The following is a 10628-nucleotide window of genomic DNA, read 5'->3' as shown; positions in this document are numbered from 1 at the left end:
TTAAAATCTTTGTTTTTGTAGTCGTATTTTAAAAAAAATAGTGTTTAAATCTGCGACCGTAATCTGGGAGAAAAAAGTTTTCCCCTTCGTGAGTGGAGTTTAGTTGTATGGAGACGGGCTTGCAAAAGAGCAGGCAGAGACATCATGAAAGTTGATTTATGGCACTAATGCAAAGTATCACAGCACATTAAACGCTAGGACTTTAAGGCCCCCTTTGTTTGTGTCACGCTCCTAAAAACAATTAATCCTACATTAACCATAAAGCAACTGACTGTAAAAGCATCTTTTGATAAGCCCTTTCATAATACCGATGTTTTAAAATGTCCACTTGGCATTACAGGCGTTCTGTTATTAGTCTCATAGCCAAAATAACCCTGATGACATCAGGGTTATTTCGGCAGACTAGACCAAACCAATCCAGTCACAGAACACATTACTGAACTGCTCTTACTGCTTTAGTGAACTCCTTTATTAAAAATGCTGCAGTGCCCCTTTAAGCTCTTATTTTGGAGGGGGAAAAGGAGAAGAAAAAAAAAATCTATGATCCAACTATTTGTCAGCCTTTTAAAAAAAAAATCATTGTTCTTTTTGATCAGCATGTTTTGAATAGAAACGTAACGCCAAGATTCCAAATCAAACATGAGACGAAAAATCTCATTCCTGTGTAGTAATTAGTGAACCAACACCTCCGCGACAGCCAAAGCAACGCTGCAGTGGAATCTGGGTCAGAGCTAGTTGATGGATTTGTCGTTCAGCCACGCTCCTCGGTTTACAAGAGAACAAAAAAAACTCCAGCGTGGCAGTCTGGAACGAGGTCGCAGCGGTGTTGGAAAAGTGCAATGTCCTCCTCCAAAAAAAAGAACAAACTAGGGGCCCAGTGGTGAAGCACTCATCTTAAGAATCTGGGGCCATCATGTTGTTAAGTTTAATTCCATGTGCAAAATTTCACAGATGCACTACTCTGGCTGGTGTGTTGAGGTGTTCGAAATGGCGAGAAAGGGCGTGTGCAAAATGCAATAACTGATTGTTCGAGAACGGAACAGACCCGAGTCGAGACCACCCACTGGACAGCAGACGCATATTTATTTAGTAGAAATCTTTTAGAGAACCATACAAGGATATCACAACAGGAAATTACAACCCCCTCAGTTAAAACAGTGGAAAACATTTCTATGTTGTTGGCTAAAAACTTGAGAGCAAACAGAGAGCCCCAGACGAGGAGGCAATTACAATGTTTTATCCATGATTGCGGAAAATGACAAGCAATCTGGTCTCAGAGCAATTCCACACACGACACACTGAGAGAAAGATGTATTTTTGCAACAGACATCGGGAAGTTAATGAAAACTGGACATGAACTGAATTAGTGTAGACGTAGGGAGCACCTTTCTCTCCTCTTGTGTGCCGACAGAATATTAAGAGGTACTTGATTAGAGGATTCATGATTAGTCCATCTAATTGTTCTCCAGCTATATAGGTAAAAGTGGCTTGTTCCTGTGATGAGAAGCTTCACAGACCTTCACCGATCTTAAATTATTGGTGGTTAACTCTGTTCACTTCCACAGAGGTGCAGTTACACGCTCGCTCCGACGGCTCTTCTACAGCTTGGCTTTTCCCGGCTGCAGCTGCAGGCTCTGGAGCTTCATGGCCAGTCCCATGTTCCCTGTGATCTTCAGCTTGCCCTGGAAAAATGCCTAAGAGTCAGAAAGGGTGGAAGAAAAGAAAAAAAAAGGGAAAAGAAGAAAGAACGTTAGCCAGGCTGCTAGTTTTAAAAGAGTTACCGTGGGAGATTAACTCAACCCTGGGAAAGTGGGGCAGCGGCAACAAACGGCTTATGAAATGCAGAAAACCGCATGGCACACAGGGCGGGTCGAGTACGTTCGCGGACGAGGTAATAAATCAACTCTTAGATTCGGAGAACATTTGGTTCTCAGAAGGACGGGTGTTTTTGTGCCAATGGAAGAACTGGCATTTGTTTGATTTGCTTTTGTATTAAAAACATCAGGCATCAAAAAGATCCACCGGTCTAAATGAAGAGAGATAAACTGTGTTTTTTAGAGCCGGCGCAGCTGTTCTTGTATGACTAGAAGACAGTGCAGGGACAGGGACTTGTGATGCGTGTGATCGCAGCAAATGGCTGAGCACGGCTGTCTCGTCACTCTTCCAGTACGAATGACCTTCGTGGGCCTCATGGCTCATGGCTGTTGCACAAAACGATTTTTTAAAAAGTTGGACAACACAGCATGGAAATCAAGAGAACCGCCACTTAGGAGATAAGATTCCTCACGGAAAATATTTATATATGCAATCACAGCAAGGAAAGACATGGAGACCATTTTGGCATTGCCAATTGCAGGAATGTTTCTCACTCCTGTTTAAATCATTACACCGACGCTCACGGTGCAATTTCAGGCTCATCGAAAAGGAATAGCTCGGGTCATTTTCATATTGTTTTTACAGTCAACAAATCCCATGAAGGCCAAAGCCGACGATGCATCGGTCCACTTTCATTATCCGTTTGTGGCTCTCAGGCCTAAGACCATTTGATCCTGCTGCTGACAGACAGATTGAAATGCAAATATGTAGTTTCATTTTCTTAAAAGCCAGACTGATTTCCCAAAACACATGGGCTCAGCTGCGTGTTTTCTTTTCCAACAACGTTACAGCAAACAGTGCATTGGCTGGAGACGAATTTCAGCTGTGAGATCGTCTTTAGCTCCTGGACAGTGACGGTGAAACAGAATATTTGTGCCCTGTACAGTCACAAGAGGGATTTAAATCGGATTTGATTGGACTGCTAAAAAAGGTGGGTGGCTTTTAGAGTTTAGGGCGATACAGAGGACCGTTGGCTCCGCCCCAAATGTTGTGATGCAAGGAGGACGACAATGGTTACTGCTTTTAACTGGCTGTGTGTCACAAGAGCATCCGGCCCACCTCCATGTCGCCTTTGAGTGATTTAGACCTCAGCCATAGTGCCTTTCAAATTAAATGTTTTTGCCCATTGATATCCAAACACACACAGAGCTCAGATTTGCTAAATGTTTTTCTAAATGTTGTCTTAATTGTGGCAGATGCGTAGGGATTGTATTTGTTGGACCTCGAGGCGATACAAGCAAAGCTAACCCAGCTGGGGCCGAAGGCTATTCCCCCCCCCGGGTCTGCTCCTCGCTAACGTCCGGTCACAAGAGAATCCAGGTCGGTGTTCACATCTTTACAGGGACCTGCTTCCATCCTGGCATCGCAGATCGAGCTGCACTCGACGGGCTGACCACAGGACAGAGCGCAGGACTCCGGTAAACTTGTATTTTTAAGATGTCAACATCTCAACACTCTCTGGGTTTGAGTCACTGCCCCCAAGCGTGAGTTTGAGTACCTCGCGTGAGGAAGCAGAGCCGGAAGGCAGCGCTCTCGATTGACCGGTCGGTCGACTTAAGGCCGTGAGCTTTGGGTCGTGACTGAAAGAATGAGATTGTGGCCAAAATGAGCTTCCGTCATTCGGTGGCTGGACTCGGCCTTAGAGTTCGGGCGAGGAGCTCAGGCATCCGGAGGGAGCTCGGAGTCGAGCAGCTGAGGGAACTTTTGAGGTTTTCCAGGCACGTCCAAACATACCGGATGGATTACTCGTCTCTTCTGACCTGGGAACGCCCCGGGGTTCCCCAAGAGGAGCTGGGAAAGATTGCTGGGGAGAGGGACATCGTCCTAAGCACATGGGTGGACGGATATGTCGGCCAAATTGCCCAGAGAAATGTTTTATTGCTGCCGTTTGCCTTCCTCCTTTCTTGTGTTGCAAAAAGGCTACAACTGCATTTCGTTGTGCGACTCTGTGTCGCATGAAGACAACTTTATTTCATTGGGTTTTTTTGCTCGATAGTCCACTGACAATGTTATGACATCTGTGGCCAGCTAGTCGCCAATTCTCTCATTTGATTTGATCATATTTCTGTGTAAACGCCCCGAGTGCAGGATGAGTCAAACGTTTTAAACTGTGTGGGATTTGACGTAAACAATACTTTGTTTGGATTCTGTGACGTAAAGAGATAAACGGACAATGGAAACAAGGATAAAGAACTTGATTTGGAAGAGGGCGAAGGGTGACATGCAGGTCTTGCATCGCTCTGGGAACAATGGCAATGGTTGACAAAAGAAGACCGCAGTGATTGAACCGAGATGGGTCTCGACTTGGATGTGAACAATCAGCATTGCGAACACAAAAAAATACATCCAGGCTTTCTCCTAACTCTGACCCGAATGCTTCAAAGTTTCGATCATTGACATAGAAATCAACGTCCAAATCAGTATTCAAATGCATCGGTTTTTGTTGTTGTTTTTTCTCCCCAATATACTCATAAATAACCACATGAAATAAAGGAATATTAATCCCACAAGCTCAACTTTTAGATGCTGTTCTGACAGCCCCGTTTGTTTTGTAGAGAAGGGGCGCTTGTCCTTGGGCATAAAAAACACAATGACAGGCTAAACAAAGCCAAGTCTATTATAGCGTCTATTCACAGAGGCTACATTCCATTCATCTATTCATTGGTTCACTGGCCACCATATGAGCAAATTCCTTTTTGTATGGGTTGTCACTGTATTTCATTTGATGCAATTATTACATGTTGGAGCCATTTTCCTTTCAATAAAAGAGAAAAAAAAATCATGGAGTCCAATTGTGTCCTCATCTCTCATTAGGCTATACTAGCAAAGCATGGTGCAATAGAATCAATAATGGCCACGAGTTTGAAAGACGTTTGACAGCTTGTCACAATGTTGTCACCACTGCGGTTTTAGTGCACATGCTGCAGGATGCGACACACGGAGCCACAACGGCAGCAGGAACAACTCGCCGTGACAGCGCTCACAAAATTGTCTTTTTAGTGCAAGAACAGATCCGTTCCTTCGGGAAAACGGAAAGGAGTAAAAGAGCTTCGGATGAGACACTCGGTTGCGCAACCAGTTAATAATATCGGCACGATAGCAAGACTGACATTCTTCCGACAGCCACGATAGAGCCGGAACACGACTTGGCCTCATTTAACGCACGTTGTGGACGAGACGGGTACAAGTTAAATACATCCAACCCCTTGAGAAGAAAAGTAAAAAGATAAACAAGCGCCGCCTCTGAAAGAAAATCCCCACCCACACCACATGGACACGAGTCCACCTCCACCACACATTGAATACTCACAGTCTGTGGGTTTATCTTCCCGGTCATCACGGCCAATAGGTCTGTATCCGACATGGAAATGGTGCAGTCGGCTTTCTTAGCTGCAGGGCACAGAGACGCGTGGCTCGGTTAAAAAACAGGAACATGCATCGTAGGGATGTCTATTCAGTGGCTTGCAGGTATTGTTGAAGCAAAAACAAATGTAAATATCTCATAAATGATACACAGATTAAGCAGAAAGATACCCTGTGCCGACCTTGTACTTTAAACTTTAAATCTCCACCCACAGTTGAATATTAACACGATGACATGCGTCTATAACCTTCCCACTGTCACACGAGACAAAAGGCCCCATATCGCTCACCTGCGTCGTTGTGAACGCAGCCTCTGCCGTTCTTCACGTCAACGAGCCAAGTCGCCTCCCGTCCATTTGGGCCGTCTTTTACTTTGAAGGCAAACACTCCCCCGATCTTTTTCACCAACTGCTCCCCTTCCTGTTCAAAGCACACAGAACTTTTACACACAGTAAACCCCACAGCAAGTGTTCACTACATGCATGTATTACAAGCTCATAGTCACTTAGCGAAGCAGGCCACATCATATTGCTTCCATCCTTTCATAATGTGACACCATATGTGCTCCAGGACATTTCAAATGGTTTCAGTTATTAGTTATCTTTATAAGCACGTTTTAAACATGTTAATATCCGTGTATGAATCCATAGGACCGTGTTTATGGAAAATGTAAAGAATATGAACCCAAAAAAACAAGACTTATTTTCACATTTGTCTTATTTCCCTGATAGTCATGACAAGAAGAATATGTCAGCTTGAAATTGTAAAATAACATAAATAAATGCCATTCTTTATTAGGAAGGAAATGCAATGAACATGTTGACCTGATTATGAGAAACACGAAATAAACTAGAAAACAAACTTGTGTTTATCAAGATCACTCTCCAGCTATATATAATATATATATATACACACAATAAACAACAAAAGTTAGGCGTTACTCTAAATCTGCCTCAACAACAGGCATTCAACTAATTTGCAAATACAAAAATGTGCCAACAGATTTTCTCACTAAATATAAGCACTACATCTAAAAACTTCCATCTGTTTGGCCGATCGGTTGCCTAAGATATTACACTAAGCCGTGCCTTTAACCCTCCTGTTACCTTAGGGTCAATTTGACCCCATTCAATGTTTAACCCTCCTGTTACCTTTATATTTACTGACATATTTTACCCTCGGGGTCAATTTGACCCCAGCAATTAAAACCTCCAGAAAATTATTAGAATTAATATTGTTTTCCAAGTTTAAGTGTGAGGTACTTTATGTTTGTTTGTTTGTTGACTACCTAAATAGCCCTTTAAATATATAAAAAAGTTGATATTTCTTATATGTTTGACACAGTGAAAAACAGCCTGGGGTCAAATTGACCCGAAAGAACACCGACATTAAACATTGAATGGGGTCAAATTGACCCTAAGGTAACAGGAGAGTTAAGTATCCCGCCTGCTCCACTCTCGCCAATTTCTCATTTATGACAAATCCCATTCATGACAAAGACAGCACAGAGGGCTCAAGATGAGTCTGGAGTGATTGAGGTCATCCAAAGGTGACTGCCTGAAAACACTGACTTTGAGGAAATCATGTGTCTGATTGATTCAAAATGAAATGAGTTTGGGAAGTGATCTAAAATCTGCCACCATGAGGCTCAAGGCCTAGAAAGGGTTCGCTCTGTTTATTCCATTTATCCATTTGTTCCATATTAAAGGTGTTTTGTTCTTATCCAAATCGAGGGTCTAAAGACAGAGGGTGTCGTATGCAATCCAGATTCTAAAGCCCAGTGATGCAAATGTGTGATATTGGGCTATATAAATTACATTGCATTTTACTTAAATTTAATGAATAAAATGGACTTGACTGGATACACTTCGGTGGATTGATAAATGTGTATGCAAATCTATATGTTCAACAAATTACTTTAAAAAAAACTATTGAGATGTGAACTATGATAATACATAGCTCTCACATGTGATAATAGTAATAATAAAAAAGGTCCTGGGTCTGAGATGAACAACATTGGCTGATATTATAAGTCATGTAATCACCTCCTGGAGCTTCTTGTTGATCTCCTGGAACACAGCATGTGCCTTGAACCCCTCCAGTCCGTCACTAGCACTGGTGTTGATGGCTTTAATCCTAGACGGGGTGAAAGCAAAGGCAACATTATGAGACGGAGCAGGTACGGTGACAATAACACAAATAAACTAGAATGGGCACTCGGTAGAGTGCATACCTTCGCATATCACAAGATTGGGCATTGAATTATGAACATTTTGGCATTAGTTGCATGCCAATTGGACAAAAATGTATCGTGCTATGGTAAAAAAAAGAGTTTGACCTTGACCTTGACCTTTGACCCGATTGATCCCAAAATCTAATCAAATGGTCCCCGGATAATAACCAATCATCCCACCAAATTTCATGCGATTCAAGAACATTTTGACCTGTTCATGACCTTTGACCTTGACCTTTGACCCGATCCATCCCAAAATCTAATCAACTGGTCCCCGGATAATAAACAATCATCCCACCAAATTTCATGCGATTCAAGAACATTTTGACCTGTTCATGACCTTTGACCTTGACCTTTGACCCGATCGATCCCAAAATCTAATCAACTGGTCCTCGGATAATAAACAATCATCCCACCAAATTTCATGCGATTCGGTTCAATACTTTGAGTACTGCGAAAGATTTTGACCTGTTCATGACCTTTGACCTTTGACCCGATCGATCCCAAAATCTAATCAACTGGTCCCCGGATAATAAACAATCATCCCACCAAATTTCATGCGATTCGGTTCAATATTTTTGAGTTCTGCGAAAGATTTTGACCTGTTCATGACCTTTGACCTTTGACCCGATCGATCCCAAAATCTAATCAACTGGTCCCCGGATAATAAACAATCATCCCACCAAATTTCATGCGATTCGGTTCAATACTTTTTGAGTTCTGCGAAAGATTTTGACCTGTTCATGACCTTTGACCTTTGACCCGATCGATCCCAAAATCTAATCAACTGGTCCCCGGATAATAAACAATCATCCCACCAAATTTCATGCGATTCGGTTCAATACTTTTTGAGTTTTACGAATAACACGCATACAAATAAATAAATAAATAAATACACGGCGATCAAAACATAACCTTCCGGCATTTTCAATGCGAAGGTAAAAAGGTGATGAAAACACAGCACAGAAACGTAATGTTATATGGTTTTCAAGGACAAAACCACCATTGCTCAAACCTTAATTTGAATGCTCATGTTGTATATTCTTGGTACAGGTTTACCCCGAGAGGTCAGTGACCTGAACGTGAATGTGTTCATCCATGTCAAATCCAGATCAGTACACGTAAACACCACCCACCAGTCACAGAGGGGATTCAACAAAAACACACAAATCCTACCCAATTATCACGTTCACAAAAAATTGAGAAAAGAAGATGCCTGGTTCACAGTAAGTTAAATGTCATCTCGCCAGTTAACGGGGGATAAGCCAACACTGCACACCACCCTCGTCCTCAAACAGCAGGAAACGTAACAATGAAGTACCTGCAGTAGAACTACACGATGAGCGTGTGCGCCAACATGCTGTAACCACGTCAGCGGAAGCCTCGCGCTAACGTCTTAGGGACCTAGAGTTAAGGGACGTTAACGACGTCCCCATGGCGGACGTGAGCCGTCTGATTGACATTTAGCGTTAATTGTCCACGGAAGGGGGTGACCTCGGTGTACAATCGTTCAAATACGCGTCACTCCACTTGTCTCGATACAACCATTCACTGTGCCTCTTACCGTGGTGTCTTGGTGTCAAGCATGTTGCTGTGACGTTACCGTGCAGGTGGCCGGGGGGTTAGTGAGGGGGTTGTCGGAGGTTTAACGGACCAAACTGAAGCGAGGCTCGTCACTAAGCTAGCTTGTACTTTGGCTGCTGTTTGCGAACTTATTAACTTCCTTGTTTCTTCGCTCTGTCACTGATCTTCAGACTCGATGTGTCGATGCCAGATAACCAAGAGGACCCACGAACAGCCCCTCTGTCAACTCGAAAAACACTGCGTTACTAATTGTTGCACACCTTTAGCCACTAAAAACTGTAAGACTACATACAAAACAACCAACAATGTTGTACTTGTATTTTTTATTATGTAATGCAGGCCGCCATTGACGTATATTAATCTCTGGCTGTTTAAAAGAAAATCAATGAGGCTGGGGTCCATAACCAGAAAAACAAAACGCCACAGTGCTTAAATGTGTTTTAGTTGATCCAGTTCAGTGCTGTTCCAACAAAAAAGACCATAAGAACAGTAACAGCATGCATTGCCTGTGATTGTTGTTGTACAATCCGTTTTTGCATAAAAGGGGACTCACATTTATTTTATGTTGTGCTTTTTTCTGTATATTTTTTATTCTCTTCGTCTGCCCCCCTATGTTAGTTTGAATGTATGTTGCAGTTTCTGTAGGAGATTGTATATGCCCAATTGTTAAAGAAAACACAAGTTGATGCAGTTCAAATCAATCCTGACCTTAAGCACTGTAACGGCATAACCCCATAATGTAACAGACAATGTTGATGTCGACATGGTGGATTACACAACTGAAGTACGTTTTTAAGAGTCTATAGAACATAGCCTACCTGTACATTCAACAGTTGTATTAAAGGAGTTAACACTTGCAGACTGTTAGTTCCTAGAGGCAGGAGGTACTGATGACATGTCTGTGCTCATTTCATTGGTGAATCTGAGTAAGCATTTTTGTGAAAATTAAACAACCAATATTTCTATGCACCTTATATGAGCTATATTATGCAGTTCTAGCTCCTAGCACTGTTCTGAACGGTTAAACATGTAGAGGGGGGGGGGGGGGTATTATTGAGTTGGGTGCCCTTTAGAGAGTGCTGTAACATCAGGTTTTGGACAGCTATCTGGGCTTCCATGGTTTAAATTGAGCAAAAGCAATGCTGCTGTCCAAAAAATGTCTCATCACAAAAATGTTAAAATAATCGATACATAAACGTATTATTTACAAGTGTGTTCCCACAATGTTCTGTGGAATCATTCTAAATGATACAGACTGATAAGGTAAGCATATGCAGGTAGATAACTGCTGGATAAGATCCAATCAGACAGCCAGATTAGGACAATGTAATGTGCTGATGTGTGTTGTCTACAAAGGCTAAATGGCACTGCATGAATAGAGGCCCGACAACACAAACAATCTAACCAATTGTGCACCCAACTCTCTCACCGTGTGCGTGTGTGTGTGTGTGGGGGGGGGGGGGGGGGTGTTTAGCTGAGAATACAGTTAAGTGATCTTATTTGGCAAATTAGGAAAACACTGCACTCTGCTGGCCACAAGAGCACAAAGTAATATATTAGAAATGGATGGTTC

General features: G+C 42.5%; 1 protein-coding gene across 1 annotated transcript; it reads right to left on the bottom strand.

Annotated features, from left to right (window-relative positions):
* Positions 1 to 1064: 1064 nt before the first annotated feature.
* Positions 1065 to 9188, bottom strand: scp2b (sterol carrier protein 2b). The gene is made up of 5 exons (XM_056415295.1): positions 9036 to 9188; positions 7284 to 7374; positions 5529 to 5658; positions 5186 to 5265; positions 1065 to 1694 (listed from the first exon to the last, which is right to left on the bottom strand). The coding sequence occupies exons 1-5, from the start codon at positions 9056 to 9058 to the stop codon at positions 1599 to 1601; spliced, it is 420 nt and encodes a 139-aa protein (XP_056271270.1). The 5' UTR covers positions 9059 to 9188; the 3' UTR covers positions 1065 to 1598.
* Positions 9189 to 10628: the final 1440 nt, after the last annotated feature.

This window comes from Pseudoliparis swirei, chromosome 5, assembly GCF_029220125.1.
Source record: "Pseudoliparis swirei isolate HS2019 ecotype Mariana Trench chromosome 5, NWPU_hadal_v1, whole genome shotgun sequence".
Taxonomy (NCBI): Eukaryota; Metazoa; Chordata; class Actinopteri; order Perciformes; family Liparidae; genus Pseudoliparis; species Pseudoliparis swirei.
Note: the sequence above shows the minus strand (reverse complement) of the source record. Positions and strands in the feature narration are given on the sequence as shown.